The following is a 21,100-nucleotide window of genomic DNA, read 5'->3' as shown; positions in this document are numbered from 1 at the left end:
CACACTGCTCTGGTCCCTGTTAGGAAATGAATGCTGAACTGTGGCAAGTGGCTTTTATGAAACATTAAGTCAGTGTCTTGCATACCTAACAGTGTATCCTTTTTAGAAGTGGGAAGTAAGTAATTCTTTTTTAATAGGAACTTAGTGAAGCTCAATTAAAAATAGTCAACAAGAGTGGCATCAGCAGAGAGACCCATAAAAAGGCCTAGCATCACAAGATGAAATAGAATTGGTACTGAAAGTATTTCATCATTGTGGGAATAGTTAGGACCTAACTAGAAGTATGTACTTTGAAGCCTTGATCACTGAGTACGGTGGGATTCAGTCTGTAGCACTGGCTGCTCTATAATTGTTTTAGAGCATACTCTTCAGTTCATCTGGCTCATCTTTCCTCAGGCTTTTTCCCGTCATGCTTTTTCGGTTTTCTCACCTAACGCCACCCCCTTCTTCTGTCTGCTGTGACAAAAGCCTCAGCTACACACACACACACACACACTGATATGCACACACTGATCCCCCCTCCCTTTCCAAACGCCTTCGATGCTTGTGCCCTACCGGGGAAGATGGCGGTCGACCGGACCAGCGCAGACATGCTGCAGGACCGGATGCGCCGTCTACACCGGCTCTCTCTCACCCTTTACCCGCCCCTGTTGCTTGTCTTGTGTTTCTATGGTGTACTGATAGTCATGTGCTTTTTGTGCTGAGGTGTTTTTTCTGTTATCAAACTGTTCTCCCACTAGGAGCTCAGTCTGAGTGGAGTTTTTTTTCTCCTCCTCTTACCTCATGTTATGTATTTTCGTTGTTTTTTTTCCTATCAGCCGACCTCTCTGACATGTCTCCCCAATGTGATGTTTGTGTAAAGTTGGTCAGAAGGTTCCTTTGTAAGTGCGCATGCGCCATTAGCGTGCTGCCTGCTGTCACCCTAATTTCCTTCGGGATTAATAAAGGATTCTGATTCTGATTACACCTCCTGAATACCAAAACTGGCACTCTCTGAGAACAGTGAGGTAAATCCTCTGCTGGAAGGCATTTCCCTTTGAGGAAACACTGCTGAGGTTCACTTTACTGGACACATTGACGAGATGTATCAGCATCCTACATGTTACTGCTCTGACACAGAGGTGCAGCTGATATTGATTTTTGCTATAAGGTGACCTGTCATCAAACTGTGATGATGATGAAACATTCGGCATTACTGCAACTGTGTAAGCTCTCGTTACCCTTGTCTGCAGCGTTTGCTTCAGTACCTGACCCATTCTGAACATGGAAATAAATAACAGCTGACTTTGCTGCCATGGCAACCCCTCCCGTCCGCTCTCTAGTTGTGTTTCCCTCCGTACATCCACTCTCTATGTTGCAGCTTCTGCCTCTCTAGTATTGGTAAAGGAAATTAACAGGAAAAAATAATAATTGTAATTCATCTGTTGTACACCAAAAGGTGTAGCACAAACAAACGTTTTGGTTGTAGGTCTGTTATAAACCTTTGAAATGGAGAGTTTCCGCTAGTTGGTCATTAGCTCAGCGGTCCACCTGGCCTGAGGTGAACCAAACAAATATTACTGGTGTATCTGTATTCTGTATATCATTGGTGTATTTGTAGTTTCTTAGTGGACAGATAACAGAGTTTACAGGCATGACTACTGGGAGTAGTCAGAGAGCACATGTGACACACTGACTAATAATAGGACCAAATCCGCTGCCAAGCAGGGGAGTTTACATGTTCTCCCGTTGTGGGTTCTTTGCAGATCCTCCAGCTTCTTCACACACTCCAAAGCCATCCTTGTTAGGCTTGTTGGTGATTCTGAATTTGCCATAGGTTTTATTGTGAGTGTGAATGGTTGCCTGTCTCTGTGTTGGTTGTGCGATAAAGTGGCAACCTGTCCAGGGTGTACCCCGCTTCTCGTATCGTGACAGCTGGGATGGGCTCCAACCCTAATTAAATTGTTCTTTTTATGAGACAATAAAATTTGGAGCATACTCTCTAAATACTACTTTCCATGCATTGTGACTGAACAACATTATGTCACAATGCAATGCATTGTTTTGAATAGTAACCGCAGTAGACCTACGTGTGCTGTCTTCTTTGATAAAGTAACTCTCAAATCCTTTTTTCTTGTTTTTCTGTGTTACAGTTGAAAGGGAACTGGTTCAGAAGAGGACCTTCACCCGTTGGATAAACCTCCACCTAGAAAAGGTTTGTGCAGAGCATCGTGATGTTATCACTGCAGAACATTCACAGGACTAGAAACATAAATCATGGTCTTCATGCTCAGTTACTGCAGTTGCTACTCTTTAATCTAACTGCGGTTAAGCAGAGGAACCCGCTCATACACATGGTAGGACACACAAGATGGATATAAATGGGGACAGCCACTCTGAATTATGTATGTGGTTGTGTGAAACTGCCTGTGTGTGACATTAAACTTTCATTTGGTTTTCTACTGTTGATCCAATCTACTGTTAATCTATTCCCCAGACATACTCTGTTTCTAGAGACTGATTATGACTCTGTGGAGTCTGTGCTTTTCTGCTCTGGAGCTTCTGTTTTGCTTTTGTTGGCAGTTCTAATCAGGGGTGAGTCAGAGTTAGCTGTGAGTTGGAGTGTCTGATCAAGGCTTTTGTTTTGCCTCACACAATGAGCCTCTCTTCTCTTATTCACTCTTTGGCCATGTGTCAAATTTCTGACCCACTAATTGACAATCATACGTTTGTCTGCTGTCAACTTGGAAAGTTGATTCCCCCACCCTCTGAGCCCTCCACCACACAACATGCATACCATGTTCAGACTGGTTCACAAATCCCTGAGTTGTTTTTTAATTGTTATGACAACAGAGCTAAGTGTTGGCTCATGCAGACTGATTTTAACGATAAGCCTGTGCTTGCACTTGTTGCCGTTGGCCTACGTACCATGTCTTTAAGCAGGTAACAATTAAACCAAGACTTCAAAACCCATCATTTGACCCAGCTGTCTTAGCTAATTATAGGCCAATCTCCAACCTTCCTTTCATCTCAAAAAAGAGTAGTTGTCAAACAGCTAACAGATCATCTGCAGAGGAATGGCTTATTAGAAGAGTTTCAGTCAGGTTTCAGAGCTCATCACAGCACAGAAACAGCTTTAGTGAAGGTTACACATGATTTCTTCTCTGAACCTGGTTCTGCTGGGGGTTACTATCGTAGGGTTTTTACTTTACAATGTAAAGCACCTCAAGGCTTCTGTTGTTGTGATTTGGTGCTATATTAATAAAACCGGACTGAACTGAATTGGTGGTTTTGGTTGCACTCAAAGTAGGGGTGGGCGGTATAGGCGGTATACGGTAGAAACGATATAAATTTGGCCAACGGTAGAGATTTTGACTATACCGCTCTACCGCGATAGCGCATGTTGATGATGTCATCAAGCTGCGCCTGTTTTGGTCGAAAGCATTGCAGCACCTGCAAACAACATCATCTGCAAATTATGCCGGGCGACAGTAACAGCAAAGAGATGAAGCACGTTTGAAATATGGGGAAAGCCAAAAACTGCGCTTCCTCCACTTCCGTAACATTGATTCATTAATGTTGAATTGTCTCGCAGCTGCTCTATTCCCATGTTGTTGCAGTATATTAATGACTAACCTCGTATTGTGGATGGATGATCTCAGTTGTTCTGACTGAAGTTTGGTCCATTTACGGCATCCTGCCATGCGATTGCATTTGTCCCTGACCACCAGAATCCCTCACGTTAACTTTTATTGAGTATCAAGTTAGCGTTCATCCTTCAGCTTCACTGTGCTAATGTTATGCTAACGTAGCTGTTTTACTAGCGATCACGTAGGACATCATTATGTACCAGCTAGTCCAACTTCAGTAACCCTGCAAACGTCACTGCTGTTTAGCTTTCTGTCTTCATTTATGTTGGAAGTGGCAGCAGAGCTGTACGTTTGAATTTTTTCAGAAATCTCTCAGTCAGAACATGCTATATCATGTTTAGGTGGAAGCTAGCGAGCTAACTTCCTGCTAACTTCTAACTCCGTTGAATTTAATAAATCCTGTTTTCATGGATGCCTGGATGTTAAACTTAATTGTTACACCTGGTAAAGCAGCAACGCTGATCATTTCATTAAAGGTGAAAGAATTTAGACAGTTTTTAACTCTCAGTGATGCCGCAGTGTTCGTTTGACTTTGGGTCCAAAACTCCATCTGTTTCAGGTCCCAGATTACTCTGCGAGGCTCCTGACTACGGCAGCCATAATGCTTCAACAATCCATCAAGCGGTGCGGTTTCATAGCTTACCAAAGTCGTACTAAAACATTTTTTTGACAGATTTCTGCACGCCGTGTACCACATAAAATCGGTTCGAGGTCAGTAAGCACAACCAGAATTCATACATAAGGCACACTGTCGATTTTTGAGAAAATTAAAGGATTTTAAGTCCTTATAGTGTGGAAAATACGTTATACAGAAGAAAAGAATATATCGTGATATATATCGTTACCGCACATGCTTCATATTATACTGTGATATGGATTTTAGGCCATATCACCCAGCCCTAACTCAAAGCATCCGTTTAAAACATTAACATTAATTAAAGTGTACAGCAGTGAACCTTTGACGATTTTTCACAAAGCTCTTATAGTTTTCCTGTCATCAGCTGTGCAGCAATGTTACACAGTTTCTACAATCTTTCAATGCCCAACCTTCATCAGCTTGTTGCCAACCGGAGATTTCAGTGATTTAAGACAGTATTAATGTTGTTTTTGCTCTGTGCTGCTCAGCTTGAAGCGTAATGATCTATTACAGTTTAGATCTTGTTAATTCCCATCACAGGTCATGTTAAACTAAACTCTTCAACTTCTTGAAATTGAGCCTTTATGCTAACATTTTCTGTTTACTTTATTAAATATCAGATTTCATTCAGATTTAAATGATGTAGGTGTAATGATGTAAAGTAGGTTTGTACAACCCAATCTACAACAAAATGAGATGTTTTAATAACTGTAAATAAAAAAGAATGCCACATTTACATTTCATTTCAAACTTTTGGTCACTGTAAAATCCTCAATGGTACGAATCTTGGCCGAGAGTCGGTGCATCTGTCATTGTCATGTTCCTCAAAGTGGATTACTAAAATCACATTTTGCCAGAGTCAAACACACACGTTCCCCCAAAAATGCCCATATTCTCAGACCACGTGGAAGAACATACCAGAGTCATCCAAATATGCTACATAATTTTTCACACCAGACTGCACAGTGTTCATCAGCCTTTGAAAAGTGGCTGGGACATTTTTTTAACTTAAAAGATTTGGCAGTGTATTATACAAACCCATCTTCCAACATCCGATGACCGATCCGTGCTGGGTTAATGCAGTATACGTGCTGGATGATGGGCTTGTGGTCACCACTCTCTATGTAATGCTCAAGAACTGTGGCTAAGACAGCAGACTCTAGATGTTTTCAAAATTTTGGTATTCTCATTTTTTTAACATGTTGACTTTCCAAAAGCGGGACTTTTTGTTCCTGTCAAGTCTTTGAATTGAATAGTCTATGTCATTGCTAAAAGCAGCAAAGAATATCGACTTTACTTCATGTTAGACTGAACAGTGGAGAGGGAACGGCATACCAGCTCACAGGCAGTATGTAAAACGGTTTGCAGGACTGAGTCAGTGTGGCTGACAACCAAAGCCAAGACATTAAATTATTCCTTTAGCTGAGAGATCTTCATTCTTAAACTGTTGAGGTGAGGCAATGAAGTTTGTGAGAGAAAAAGGGTGTGTGCATTTATCTCTATCAGGAGAAACCAGAACTTCATGATATACAAATGAATAAACACAGTCAGGGCTGGAATTCAAAATGTATTATTTATACTATTTTTTTTATTAAATATGATGCTGTTTTTATCTGCATTTTACCCAGTGTCTCAACTTTTTGCTTGGATGATTGTCTATGACATTAACAGAAACAAGAATCTGCATCTGTGCTGCCAATTATCAGCTTTAGTAATTCCTAAAAAGGAAAACAATTTAGCGTGATCATTACTGTAAATGGTAATAGACGCTTTTCCTTTCTCCGTGTCTATTGTTAAAGAAAGCCCTCTTTTCTCCTCATTGTTGTTTGTCCATCCACAGTGTGACCCACCCGTAGAGGTCCATGACCTCTTTCAGGACATCCGGGATGGGCGCATCCTCATGGCCCTGCTGGAGGAACTCTCTGGCTGTAAACTGGTCAGCCTGTAACACTGAATTTTAAGTGCTAGATTGGTTTTGCACTACTTGCTTTGCCAAGTGTTGTTGCTGTTTTATAGGATACTTAATTGTACTTTTTCCCAGCTTCATGGGTTCAGGAAGTCCTCCCATCGTATTTTCCGACTGAATAACATCGCCAAGGTCCTGTCTTTTCTTGAGGAGAGAAATGTGAGTATGACAGTTAAGCAGTGGTTAAATTGCTGGATGAAATGCAGAACTGTGAGGACATACACGCTCTGTCAACAGGTAAAGCTGGTCAGTATCGATGCAGTTGACGTTGCAGATGGAAATTCCTCCATCATCTTGGGACTCATCTGGAACATCATTCTCTTCTTTCAGGTAATTGCATTTTTTGTCTTGAAGCTTCTTCATCAAAATCCTCTCTCACTTCTCTAAGAAGAGGATGCTAGTACAAAACGGTGTATTTTTCATAAGCTTTGCACTTCCTTTCTCTAAAAGGGAAAGAAAGCTCTTCTCCTCTATTCTAGAGTCAGGTCTAGGCGAGGTTAGCTATTGGCTAAACTATACCTTTTTCTTTTTTTAACTTCCAATGCAAATCTTTGTATAACACAAACTGTAATATAAGCTTTGTGTAGCCTACAAATTGGCATTTTATAGCAAAGCCAACAATGTATTGACAGTAGAAGTTATTTTTTGCTTTGGCATCAGTGCTTTGACAAAGGAACTTTTGTTCATCACTGTTAAGTAGATGGGCCTCAAAGCGTGGCAGCTATGATCACTCAGCTAATCAGCTGCTATCAGGGGTGAAGAGGCAAATGTTAACCATCTTGTCAAATGTTCGGTCACAGCTGTTTTCTTATTCTGAGTAACTCTGACAGGGTAAACTGAACTAAAGGTGAAAAGCTCCATAGATTCTCCACTAAAGTGTAGTTTTGGTCCAGAGCAGGCCTGCAGTCAGATGCAATGCCTAAATGTTGAAATGAGTAGTAAAGTAGCTCAACTAACTCAGCTCTTCCACCACCCAGATTAAGGAACTGACTGGGAACATCAGGAGCCAGTTCCCCTCCTCTTCCAGCCTTTCATCCATTCCCACCAGCTCTGACTCTGACACATCCTACAGCAGCACGCCATTGGACGACAGGCAGTCAGCATCCACAGCCGTGCGAGAACACAGCAGGGCCATTAAGAAGTTACTGCAGTGGGTACAGAAGCGAACACGCAAGTGAGTTGGAGCTGCCGTTTGCATTATATGGAAATATGTTACATGCATTATACAATTACATAGTTTGTGTCCTTTTTGGAAAAGCAGTAATTCTTTGGATCTGTTTGTGTTTGATCCAGTTAGTTCTTTGTGGTCCCTCTATATTCTGCTTTTCTCTTGCCTTTTTACCCTCACTGCCCAACTGGTTGAGGCAGATGGTTACCCCTCTAGAGCCTGGTCCTGCCGAAGGTGTTGTCCTGTGAAAAGGACGCCCTTCCATCCCATTGTCACCAAGTGCTTACTCATCGGGCATCGTCTGATGTTTGGGGTTCCCTCTTTGGTTATGCAGGTTTTTTCGCTTTCAATGGAAAGTGCCATGAGATGATCAATGTAGTGTTTGTTTTTGTTTGTTTGGGGGTTTTTTGGTGGTGTTCCTGGACTGGCCCTTTCCACAGACTATTTCTTATTTTTGTTACAGGTATGGTGTAGCAGTGCAGGACTTTAGTAAAAGCTGGATCAGTGGTCTGGCGTTCCTGGCTGTTATTAAGTCCATTGACTCCAGCTTGGTAGACATGAGGAAAGCCCTACTGAGAAGTTCCAGAGAAAATCTAGAGGATGCCTTCAGAATAGCCCACTACAGCCTGGGCATACCGCGCCTCCTGGAACCTGAAGGTAACAAGACAACAGCTACTTTTACTTACCAGCCTAATCACTAATCTAGTGACTGAAACTGTCATGTATTTTACAGATGACGTGATAAAAGAGAGCTTAAGAACAGTGACAATAGTAGTTGAGTGTATCTCATCAGCATATTTTTGTAATGTGTGAGTAATTTCTTGAGATTAAAATGCAACAGTAAGAAAACCTTCGTCGAGAGTCAGAATCAGCTTTTCTGAGGACAGCTGACTGCTTTTGTGTATCAGAATGAATAGCCTTCAGAGATGCTGCTTTTAAGGGGGCGAAGTTTTACATCCTACTTTGTAAGGAATGCAGCAGTGACATTTTATATCTGTGAGAAGAAAATGACCCAGTGGTTATATGATAACGTAAACTCCCATTAACAGGAAGGAAATACATTTTACTCAGCACCAGAGAACAAATGGACTATAAATATAAAAATACATGCACTGTGTATACGACACATTGCTTAACTGTAACTTCCTATAGTCTTTTGTGTTTCCCATGCTACACCACCACATATGCTCCCATCTGTCCTCCATAGGCAGACTGCTGCCACTAGAAGCTTTTATCTGAAGTGTTTGCAAACAGTGTTACACACAGTACTCTATAAATATGTTTTACATTAGCTCGGCTGATAACGTAATTCTTGATGTAGCAGACACTGAGATTCAGACGGATTATTTGCTAACAAAGAATGAGAAATCCTTTTTGTTGCACACGTGATGGACTGAAGGATTTGACGAGGAATATCGACCATCATTTGAGAAAATCAAAGCTGTTAAATTTAGCGCAGTGTCATTTATTTTTACCACATATAAAAAATGCTGTTACACTACACAGTAGCCCTTTGAGACAGTCTTCACTGAGTTAATAAAGTAATGGTAGCACCTTTTTACACAGAGCTGCAGTGCTTATGCTGTATTTGTCCTGGTCTAGTATGCAAGAGACAGTAAAAACCAGACAGCCTGTAGATTTCCCTTTATTATGAGTGGAAATATAGAACCTTTCAAGGTAATCCTCTCGTGCATCTGTGGGCTGTCTTCAATTGGCTGCTTTGTTTTTAAGATCAGTCTGTGGAAGCTCCATTGTATTTGTACTTGTAATGAATGCTTTGGTGCTCCTGTAAAGCATTCATTCGATGCTCCTGGTCTCAGTCTCTTGCCTGGCACACAACTTTCAGAGTTAGTAAGTGCACATTCTTCCAGTGAAAACTGCTGGAAACCTAACTTTCATCCCAAGTGAAGAGGTAGAGATTTTGCCACAGACAGGAAACTGGTCAGAGTCTCCTAAGACCCTCCAAACAGAGCAGCTGCACTGGAAGCTGTGTAGACATGCCCAAGGAGATTATGTTGAACAGGAGCCTTACCCAATTTAAGTTGGACACGGCTTTTTGATTTTCATAAGCCTGTTCCTGGGTTGTCTTTTGGGCACATCTTGGACATAGGATCATACCATAATAATAATAATAAAAAGGCATGTTTACATTTAGTTACTCTTTTTCTTTCACTCTTGTTCTCTCTCAATTTTCCTTTATTTGCTCAGATGTGTCTATCAATGCACCAGATGAGCAGTCTATCATTACATATGTGTCTCAGTTCCTGGAGCACTTCCCTGGTGTCGAAGAGGTATGAAAGATCCCTTACCTAGACAAAATCAGTGAATTGGAATTGAATTGTATTTTGACTAAGCAGTCATTTGAAAACTGATATTTCCCTGTTCCCGTCTCAGCCAGAGGAGCCCTGCCAGTTAATTGAACGAAGTGTCTCTATGGGCCGACTCAACTTCCGCGACAGTGACTCTGACCACATGAGTAAAGGTACTCACCGAAGCAGAATAAGGGAGAGGTCCTATATGTTTCAGAAGGACTGTGCCCAGCCCCCACCCAAAATCTTAATTTCCTCTGTATCAGAAGACAGAAGCATGATGCCACCGTCCTTCAGGGTTACGGCAACTCGATCGTGGTCCAGCGATGACATTTTGACAGATTCGCCCCACACAGATGACCCCATAAAACCGGTGGAAGAAATCTTAACCAACAATGATGACCCACAGCTGTCTTATACTCACTCGCCCACCGGCTCATCAGTACCCGAGTCTGTAAACACAGAGTCAGTAATGGATGACTCTGCAATCAGCTCACCGGACTCTTGGGTGGAGAGTGAGCTTGCCGTGGCAGGGGAGAAGGATGGTGAGAGTTGCTTGTGTGATATTGGAACAGCTTGGGATGTGTACCGTGCGACTCCTGTGGAAGTAACTGCTATTGATGAAGGATTTATCCCATCCACAGAAGAAAGAGCCGCTGATGAGCAGTCACTGAGTGAGTGTTGTGTTGATGAAGGGATTTACTCTTTGAGCTCACTGGAGAGCATGCAGGACAGATTCCAGGGGCATGCAAACAAAAGGGAAGTGCGAGTAGCTGAAGTGGAAGATTCAAAACTTGAAAGAAACAACAAGGACTTGGAAACGGAGCAGGTACCTGAGCAGATCAATACTGAGGTTATAACACAGCTAGAGTCTGAATCCCTCAAAGAGAAGGAGCAAGAATCTTCAGCTGAAGTGAGCGACTTTGGTGCTGAAGATATCCTTGAACCTCAAATACTGAGCTCCAACACATCCAGCGACTATTGTGAAGAATCTGTGAAAGAGAATATTATAGAAGACGGTACTCACAGAGATGAGCAATGTGTGAAGAAATCTGTGGATGCACAGAACCACAAAGGAGAAACTAACAGTCAAAGTGAATTTCTGCAAGACATAAATGTCTCTGAGGAGGTTGAATTGGAAACCGAATGCCATAAAACAGACTGCTGTGGTTCTTTAGAGAACAAAAAAGAAGCAGAAATGTTAAAGGGCAGGAATGAAGTACTTGTAGAAACACAAGATGAAGCAAGTGAAGGACTTTTAAAAGACAGCCCAGACTCTCAGGACACAAATAATTCTGTACAAATTACTAAAGCTTTAGAAAACACCTCTTCTGCCAACACAGAGGAAGTATTAACAACAAGTCAGCATCCAAGCATAGGCATGGATATTCCTTCCATCTCTATTGTCAGTGTGCCAGAAGAACAGGATGATACAAAGTGTAACCAAGAAGAACACGGTACTGCTGATGAAAATCTCAGCCAGCCATTGGTGTTTGTAAGCGAGGTGACCGACATGTGTGTCAACAGTACTGCAAACCCAGGTGAAAAAAGCTCTACCTCCAATAAAGATGATAAAATTATTGCTGAGGGTCTGTTTGAAAATGCTAAAGCCACATCTTCAGGAGAATTAATGGATCCAGAAAACCAGCATTTAAATGATATAAATGAACACAATCTATCATCAAATGAATACATGCAAGGTCAGATTGAAATAAGTGAAGATGGTGATAAATGCAAGCCTCCTCTTGATGATTCTCAGGGAGAAACTAACTTTTCTACAGAGGCTGAAACTCATATAGTGGATATTGAGCATGCTGTAAATTCCACTGATCCACCTGATGGACATGAGAGCAAACTAGCCAACACACAGCTTAGTACACTGGATCCATTCAACACCGAACCAGGTGATGAGATAGGGACGTTGCGCTCTGAACCAGCTACCGTGTCCAGAAACATGGACGTTTTGTTTTATACAGACTTTGATCGAAGTTCTCCAACAGAGGATCTGGTTGGTGACCCTGTTGAGCCCATGGATCTGTTCTACCCTGACAAAGAAGAGCTCATGTTTACAGACCAACCTGACACTGAAGCACAAACCTGGCCCTCTGTTTTGAGTGTCTCTGCTCTGCAGCCAGCACCACCTTCAGACATTTTACCAGATGACCAACAATTCGATCCGCTGGGTGAAGACTTCAGGGAAGTGGACTTGATACAGGAGCACGATGAGGTAAATGTGAACCTGTTTCACTTTCTTGGGGCTTTAAGGTGTCGCGAAATCGATCAATGTAGAGCAGTGTCACAAACCACGGAGGCCCCAGAAAAGTGCAATCAAACGTTGAGTTTATTAACAGCCCGGAGAAAACATCAGCATATGTCTTCTGACCAAAATACATGTTGTGGACACTTATAAAGCAGTGGGGTACACGCCCCCCCATGGCGTCAATGACAGATTAAAATAGGTTCCAGACATTAGTCACAGTTAATCGTACATCTTGTACATCTTTAACAGCTATAAGCAGACATAGAACTTCTCTTTTCTATAACACCTTCCATACAAGGTAATAAACTTCAAGCCCTCAGGGTCTCTGGGGCTAATTATTGACTCTGGTCATCTGTTGCCAAGTAGAGTAAAATATAGTGAGACTCCAAATGAGTTAAGGCCTCAGGCCTGACACATTCCTAGATTATATGTATTATATGTACTGTAAGCATGCATTGCAGTTATCCTTCTGTGCTCTAGTCCTTTCACAATAGACTGTCTGGACTCGCACCAGACAGAGCTTGAGACCCTCTGTAGACTAATGCAACAACTCTAAATGAGCACAAATATTTATGCAATGTGTATAAAATACTTCTGGCTGTACCTGTAATAAAAGTTAACATAATAAAAGGATCCTTAAATGAACATCTTCAATAAACAACTTTAATGCAATATCAATACTGTGAGAAATATTATTAAATGGAATAATGCTGTAAAGAATGTTATTAATGCAGGTGTAATGATGCAGATTATATCTCCACAAAGGTCAGTAACACTGTTGCGTTGCGAGTTTTCAGGAGCATTTTCTGTTGTCATTTTGTCTTTTCTCTTGCTATTGCTCTTAAGGCATGTACCGCTGCAGCAGTCCAAACATACGCAACTCGTCATTGTCTCTAGCCTTCAAAATGTGAAACAAATGACTTCTGCTGACTTTATATTGACCATGTCTCATATTTCGATAGTGGAAAAGTTATTTCGCTGTAATTATATTTATCATTTTATCACCTAGCCCTGCCTTCAGCTTGTTTGGCAAGTTTCTCAGAGACATTACTGATACATTAAGTGGTTGATGATTTTCACACAATGAGCAGGACAGAAGCAATGATATGTTAAAGTGTGACATTCTTTTTCTGTACTTTTTATTCTGTTAAAATATCTCTTTTTATCCTATTAGGTGATCACAAAGACCACCCAAGAGACAAAGAATGTATTTGGATCCCAGCAGCACTGCTTGTTGCCTGGAGTGAAGCTATGTAAGCCCTTAGGAGATGCTGATGTTCTAGCAGACAGGAGGGATCCCAGCGAGGCTGAGCAACAGAAGCCAGTCTCTGCCAGGGAAAACACAGAGCCTGTGAGGTAGGCTTTCTATTCTTAGTGTACACTGAGAAGCACACTTTACCCAGGGGGAAAGCAATGTTGTGGCAAATGATGGGATTCTTCTGACCCAGCCTTTCAGTTAGACATTTCTATAAATGTCCTGAAAAGTGGAGGCTGTAGGAAATTAAAGGAAGGCAGTATGAGACAGACAAGACTGTGACTTGAGAATTAAAGACATTAAAGTGAAACACTTTCTTCTGTGCTTTCTAGCTAACATTCACACACATTTATCAGAGTATGAATGTGTTGGGGTTAGTATCTTGCCCAAGGACATTTGGCCTGCAGACTAGGGGGTGCCAGGAATTGAACCACCAACAGCCACAGCTGGACCAATCTCACTTTTAAAAAATACATAGCAGAAAATAAAGGAAAAAAATAAAGGATCTTTTTTAATGTTTAAAGCCTTTTTACATTCTTCAGTTCTGCCTGACCCTTAAGTATTAGTAGAATCAGAGCTTGGTTCTGTCTGGTTCTTTGTTTTGTTTTAGTGTTTTCACTGTAAACCTGAAGTTTCTTGAGCCAGAATGTTGGAGCAGCTTAGTGTTGCTTTCATGCCAGTTTTTTCTGTGATTCCGGAGGCTTGAAAAAGTAATTGTTTTTGTTATTTCCTGGCTTTACTGTCTCCTGTTGAGAATGAAAGTGATGGATTTTTGCTTCGTCAGGAGCAGTGGAGGTTCCAGCAGACGAGGTGAAAGCCATATCCCACCAGTTCTCCGTCACAGAAAGGGGGCTCATTGCCCTGAGTCAGTGGTGAGTTTGATGCTCCTTTCCCTCCCACAGTGATGGTAAAACAACGAGTACCACTGTATATTGAGAGTGTGCGACTGGCATCTTCACAGGACAGTCGGAGAGCTGTAACTACAAAAGCTGACCGTGATGACTTTGATTTTTGGTAAGAGCATTTCCTTCCCTGATTTACAGTCAGGTCCATAAATATTGGGACATCGCCACGATTCTAACGTTTTTGGCTCCATACACCACCACAATGGATTCCAAATGAAACGAACAAGATGTGCTTTAACTGCAGACTGTCAGCTGTTATTTGAGGGTATTTACATCCAAATCAGGGGAACGGTGTAGGAATTACAACAGTTTGCATATGTGCCTGCCACTTGTTAAGGGACCAAAAGTAAAGGGATAGAATAAGAACCATAAATCAAACTTTAATTTTTTAATACTTGGTTGCAGTCAGTCACAGCCTGAAGTCTGGAACACATAGACATCACCAGACGCCGGGTTTCATCCCTGCTGATGCTCTGCCAGGCCTCTACTGCAACTGTCTTCAGTTCCTGCTTGTTCTTGGGGCATTTTCCCTTCAGTTTTGTCTTTAGCAAATGAAATGCATGCTCAATCCGATTCAGGTCAGGTGATTGACTTGGCCATTGCAAAACAGTCCCCTTCTTTCCCTTCAAAACCTCTTTGGTTGCTTTTGCAGTTTGCTTTGGGCCGTTGTCCATCTGCAATGTGAAGCACCGTCCAATGAGTTTTGAAGCATTTGTCTGAATATGAGCAGATAATATTGCCCGAAACCCTTCAGAATTCATCGTGCTGCTTTTGTCAGCAGTCACATCATCAATAAATACAAGAGAACCAGTTCCACTGGCAGCCGTACATGCCCACGCCATGACACTTCCACCACAATGCTTCACTGATGAGGTGGTATGCTTAGGATCATGAGCAGTTCCTTTCCTTCTCCATGCTCTTCTCTTCCCGTCACTCTGGTACAAGTTGATCTTGGTCTCGTCTGTCCACAGGATGTTGTTCCAGAACTGTGACGGCTTTTTTAGATGTCGTTTGACAAACTCTAATCTGGCCTTCCTGTTTTTGGGGCTCACCAAAGGTTTACATCTTGTGGTGAACCCTCTGTATTCACACTGGTGGAGTCTTCTCTTGATTGTGGACTCTGACACACACACACCTGCCTCCTGGAGAGTGTTCTTGATCTGACCAACTGTTGTGAAGGTTGTTTTCTTCACCAGGGAAAGGATTCTTTGATCATCCACCACAGTTGTTTTCCGTGGTCTTCCGGGTCTTTTGGTGTTGCTGAGCTCACCGGTGCGTTCCTTCTTTTTGAGACGTTTTTGCTATCTCTCTGATGGGTCAGCCTAATGATGGCTTGCTTCACTGATAGTGACACCTCTTTGGATCTCATCTTGGCAGTTGACAGCAACAGGTTCCAAATGCAAACAGCACACTTGACATGAACTCTGGACCTTTTATCTGCTCATTGTCATTGGGGTAATGAGGGAATAACACACACCTGGCCATCTAACAGCTGAGAAGCCAATTGTCCCATTACTTTTGGTCCCTTGAGAAGTGGGAGGCACATTTGCAAATGTGAATACCCTCAAATAAAAGCTGACAGTCTGCAGTTAAAGCACATCTTGCTCGTATCATTCCATTGAAATCCATTGTGGTGGTGTATAGAGCCAAAAATGTTAGAATTGTGTCGATGTCCCAATATTTATGGACCTGACTGGAGTTGTTTGTAACACTCGAGCCTTTAACTGTGATGTAGGTTTACCGTGTTGCCAAGTTTGTAACAGTAGCTGCTGAATTGAAGTAACTTCAAATTATGTTTTTGTGAGCAAACAGCACTCGAGTTAGATTTATACGTGGCACAGGAAGGACGGACGTCTTCATTTCGCTGCAGCTTACAGATTAGCAGGAGAACCGACGTTTGGATGTACCTGTGAAGACGACACAGACTTCCTTTGAATGAAATCACAACGTAGCTGGTCCATGCAACTTGTTTTTGTAGTACATATTACAAAAAATGACAACATGGTAAATGTTGAAATCTGTTGCTGTCAGAAAAATGTGATTTGTTACTGGACATGACTTTTGTAACACAGCAGACATTTTTGTCGTAACAGACAGAAAAGCACATTCAAATGTCCGTTCCATCTGTGTGAGCTAATTCCAGCACGGTTGCAGTGTGCAGTCTGGTTCAGCATCATAGCTTTGCCTCAAATGTGGGTTTCTTCTATGTTAAATTGTCTGCAATGAAAACAGCTGCTTGAGTTAATATAGCGAGAATGTGCTGCAATACTGAAAATGTTATGAAGAGCACAAGTGTGTGAACTAGCCGAAGAGTGCAGCTCAACCACCAATGAAATCAAATGAGCTCAAACACTGTGCAAAGAGAAAGTAAAGTTGCACTTGTCTGTGTGTGTAGGTGGAGGGAGAACTGGGAGCTACGTGTGCTGCTGCTGCTATGGTTACTGCTCTACTGTTTCTGGGTGTTGCCTCAGATCGACCTGAAGACACTGCCCAACATGCTGCTGAACCGCTGAACGCACACACGCGCGCACAAGCACAGCTTCTCTGAGCTATGAGGAAAAATAAACTTTTTCACATGCACATGCTCATACAGCCAACTGCCACCTTGTAATGAATCTACGTTAAGTGAAGATATTTAAAACATGTATAATTTAAAACTACAAGAGCTTGTTTTCTGTGTTTTGGTTTTTAGCTTCTAGTGTGGCTTAAGCAGTTTATGTGAGAGTGTAAAGGTCACTTGGGGAGGAAAAACATTGCAGTGTTTTTAGAAAAAGATCACACTTATATGAAAATAAAGTTAAAATTTTAAAGATAAAAATTTTACTGGTTTAAAATAAACAAACCAGCTTCTGAAAAGGTTGGGACACTGTGTAAAATGTAAGAAAAACCTAAACAGAATTCTGTAATCAGACAAACCAAAATTTGAAATTCTTCTTGGAATGAAGAGGAGCTTGTTATCAGCACTCAGTTTTTAAATTAATACATAGGTACATCTGCTAGAAGATTCTGGGGTAGCACTGGCGGTATCGTTTTTATGAGGCCTGCTGTCATCATGCACCCAACTGATTTTTAGATGAAGCTGGAATCCTAATTTGATTTGATATCTAAATTTAATTATTCACTTCTAACCTAAGAACAACAAAATGTAGGTGTAAAAAGTGAAGATAAAAATGTCAGATCTGAATCCATGATCTGTTTTGGATAAGTGGACTCTGACATGGTTTGCTGATCTGTTGCAGCGATTAAGGTTCCGGGTTGACTCGACACTAATTTAGCTGCTTTTCAGTGTAAAATGCGTCTAGGCTCAGACGCTGAAATTCAGATACCAAAATGTTGTTTGACATAATTCAGAATAATAATGACTTAATCTCAGTCTGTGCACACAATGTAAATGTTCAGAACCTGCAGATAGTCCATGTTTAAGAACAACTCTAAAATATATATAATATAAAATATATAGTTTGAGTGTCAATGTCGTGATATGCTGTGCGGCAGGCAGGACTTGGACCTGATATGCAGGACCCTGGAGACAAAAGGATAAACTCAAAAGGATGTTTACTCCTGGATGTCACGGAGACAAAGCTGGGCTCAAGGCAGAAGTGCAAAACTAGGAGACAGAAGAGAAAACACAGAGCGTGGGAGCATGGACAACAAAACATGAACTGAAGAAAACTGAGACGACTGAATGGCAAAGTAAGACAGGAAGTCATGAAAACACCTACACTGAGGGAACGGGGAAGGCTAAGACGAATAAGTATAAACCGAATCACCAAAACCAGAATGATAATAAAAGATAGACATTAATTGAAGCTTGTTTATTAAATTATAAACAAAAACCCAGAAACTTCAGGACATAATCCAAACATAATTACAAGAACACTGAAAATATAGATTAAAAAAAAATTAACTGAGGAAAAAGAACAACAAACTGAAAACACTGACTCCAGGAACCATGACGCTTAAAGTCATCTCAGCCCCACCTAGTGTTCACACAAATATTTACATGCGCTCCAAGATCCAAATGTGACACGTTTTTCGTCAGTGTGACAGCTGACAATATTTCCAGTGTGCAACACACAGTAAATGTTTTCAGGAAATTTGCTGACAGCCTGACAGGATTATTGCCCAGGGTCAAAGACTTAGAAAGATGGTGAGTATAGATCTGACTTTGAGTTTGTTAACCCTGAGATGAGGCAAACTTTATTATCAACTCAGAGTTTTAGCTAAGCCTGCTTCCCAGAAGCTCATAGTGTTCATACAAACTGCCATCAATTTCAAGATGAGCTAATAGTTTTCTTGAAATAATTCCTAGTTTAAACCTTTAGTATATTTTCAGTTTTTTTTAAAAATTGTGAATAAAATATGGGTTTGTGAGATTTGCAAATCATTGCTTTCTGTTTTTAAACACATTTTGCACAGGAACCAAAAAAAGCTACATTTCAAAAACACATAGTATCTTTGAGTTTTACATGACTGCAAAAGATCCTGCAACTTTATTCTAGAAATTTTAGTGCACTCATATTAGTCTTAATATTAAAATAAATGTATTAGCTTTCACAAAAAAGGGTTATAGATTAAAAGTTTTAATAGAAAAATAAAGGCTTTTTTGTTTTGTACAAATAAGTCCTATTTATAAAGGCTGAAGAAGAAAGCTGCAGTTGTGCAAGTAAAACTGTAACAACATCTATGTAGGTGTATGCTACAATGCATTTTTAAATACATTTATCAGACATTTGTTTTTAAGGCTTTATGCATTTCACATGTCTAATGTATCAAAACATTAGATACTATTTAAAAATCATTAAATTATTACATTAAAACACATCGTCCCCATACATTAATTGTTGTTGTAGCCTGTCCTGCCTGCCACATCCACAGTTGGTGCATTGTAATGTACATCTCCACAGATGAGTCCATGCAATCAGGAAAACTTGACAGGCATGGAGATGTCCGCATGAAGCCATGCACTCACTGTGTGAGAAGAATGTCACTTGAAGCAGATCCTGCTACGTTAATGTGACCTTTTGTCCACCACTGCTATATAGACCTTGTCACATATTATTAGAAACCTTTATTCAGGTGTCAAGCTCCATAACAGCATTATGCTGTTTTGCATCATAGATGTGATGACCTTAATAAACACTGAAGGTTTTGAGTTACTAATATTTACAGTTAAGTTTTCATTTTAATTTGTAGTTGTAATTTATTTTTTTTCTAATGAATTCTTCTCTATTGAAATGCCATTGTGTGATGAAAATGAACTAATTTGACAAATTATAAATAATTATAAAAATGAAAGTGTGTTGGTAAAATCAAGCATATTTTCTCTCTCAAAAGGCTTTTTCTTTTCACATTTTACCATGTAGAGATGCAGCTTTGTTCTTTAAATCCAAACTTCATTGTATGTTAGACAATTATGACTATTACTATTAATAACATCTTTAATCAGAAAATGGCACATTTCTTAAAATATTACATTCATATTTTTATTCAACTGTGGCCTTGATATTTTGTTGCACATGTGCTTACAAATGCACTATTATATTTTTGTGGTTCATCATAACTGTACAGTAGACTTGATTTGTACACAAAAATACATACTATGGATAACTGAATGCAAAATGTAAAGCCATCTAAACCTGATGAAGATTTTACGAAATAATGAGGGTGTTATCAAGAAGTTCTTCAAATCTGGTTCAAGGAGAAGGCGTCCTTGAAGGATATATGAACTCAATTTAAACCAAAAAGGTTTTTTTTTAGTTTTTATATATATATATATATATATATATATATATATATTGATTTCAGAACGTTTTTGATGGCACTTTGAAAAATTGTAGGACAATATATGTCAAAATTTTGGAATACTGAGCTTCCATACCAGCACTATGAAGGAAGAATTTTGAGTCTTTTGCACTTTTTAAGAAGGAACACAAACTGCCAAAGATAGTGTTGGATGTGCTAACAGAAATGACACAACTCACCACAGGCCCAATAATGGAGTCTTGTTTTCAACACACATAAAGTCACATATTTCTTGTGTAGTAAAGCATCACCCCATCTCCATGTTGTATAATATTAGGCAGAATATGAATTTGTAATGTTTTATGCCTCATAACATGGATCAATGGATTTATTAAAACATTTATGATAAAGACATGTTTTATGTGTTTAAGCTATGCTTTAGCCTGTCCAAGCCTGCTACTGAAAAAGAATGCTTTACACTGAAATATCTTTCTATGTGTTATTTTTGAACAATGTCTGTAATGAAGCAATATGACAAAAGGATAACAAACATCTGTTGTTCTGTCATCTTTGCCATCAGAACAAACCTACTTACTGACTATTGGTTAAAGTATTGTGCGTTTGAAAAATACATAAACACAAGTCTTGCTTCGACATAATGAATGGTAAATAGACTGATTCTTATATAGCACTGTTCTCTTCTCCCGGAGCATCAAAGTGCTTTATACGACATGCCTGCTTCACCGATTCATACAAGCACTCTTTCAATGCAGACGTGATCTAACATTCACACACATTCATACTCGCATCAACTTGAGGTTAGTATCTTACCCAAGGATATTTGGCACGCAGATGGAGCAGCCAGGAATCGAAGACTTGCTCTACCTTCTGCTCTACAGCCACCCCAAACCAGCCATTCATTCCAGCTGAGTGCAAATGTGGTCATCGTCAAATCTAAAAAATTATTTATTAGTGATTTCAATGCATCTGAATCCGTGTGCATATATGTTGACAGGTTTTTATAGATTCCTTGCGAGAACTCAAACTCTGAATTGAACACTGAAGATAATATTTAACAATGAGTTAATGAAGACTTTTGTATCAGTATAACAATAAAAAAGTACCAGTAAGACTATCAAAAGTAAAAATAACATTTTCTGCAGAAAAGTGGCCAGCGCAATGATTACATTTATGTGTATGTATATATGCACTCATTCACTAATATA

At 40.3% G+C, this 21,100-nt stretch overlaps 1 protein-coding gene across 2 annotated transcripts in view; it reads left to right on the top strand.

Annotated features, from left to right (window-relative positions):
- clmna (calmin a) overlaps nucleotides 1-20,426 on the top strand; it is a 38,306-nt gene extending 17,880 nt beyond the window's left edge. The window contains exons 2-13 of one of the 2 annotated variants that reach the window (XM_084913937.1): nucleotides 2,133-2,194; nucleotides 6,107-6,202; nucleotides 6,308-6,391; nucleotides 6,470-6,562; nucleotides 7,210-7,406; nucleotides 7,864-8,057; nucleotides 9,609-9,691; nucleotides 9,795-11,936; nucleotides 13,144-13,325; nucleotides 14,015-14,096; nucleotides 14,186-14,238; nucleotides 16,525-20,426. In XM_084913937.1, coding sequence (XP_084770063.1) covers nucleotides 2,133-2,194; nucleotides 6,107-6,202; nucleotides 6,308-6,391; nucleotides 6,470-6,562; nucleotides 7,210-7,406; nucleotides 7,864-8,057; nucleotides 9,609-9,691; nucleotides 9,795-11,936; nucleotides 13,144-13,325; nucleotides 14,015-14,096; nucleotides 14,186-14,238; nucleotides 16,525-16,642 — 3,386 coding nt within the window. In that variant the 3' untranslated portion in view covers nucleotides 16,643-20,426. Of the gene's footprint in view, nucleotides 1-2,132; nucleotides 2,195-6,106; nucleotides 6,203-6,307; nucleotides 6,392-6,469; nucleotides 6,563-7,209; nucleotides 7,407-7,863; nucleotides 8,058-9,608; nucleotides 9,692-9,794; nucleotides 11,937-13,143; nucleotides 13,326-14,008; nucleotides 14,097-14,185; nucleotides 14,239-16,524 lie in introns of both variants that reach the window. The other variant, XM_084913936.1, reaches the window with a different exon arrangement.
- Nucleotides 20,427-21,100: the final 674 nt, after the last annotated feature.

Source organism: Perissodus microlepis, chromosome 19 (genome assembly GCF_051167445.1).
Source record: "Perissodus microlepis isolate ML-2025 ecotype Zambia chromosome 19, ASM5116744v1, whole genome shotgun sequence".
Lineage (NCBI taxonomy): Eukaryota > Metazoa > Chordata > Actinopteri > Cichliformes > Cichlidae > Perissodus > Perissodus microlepis.
This window is presented reverse-complemented; position numbering and strand designations above follow the sequence as displayed.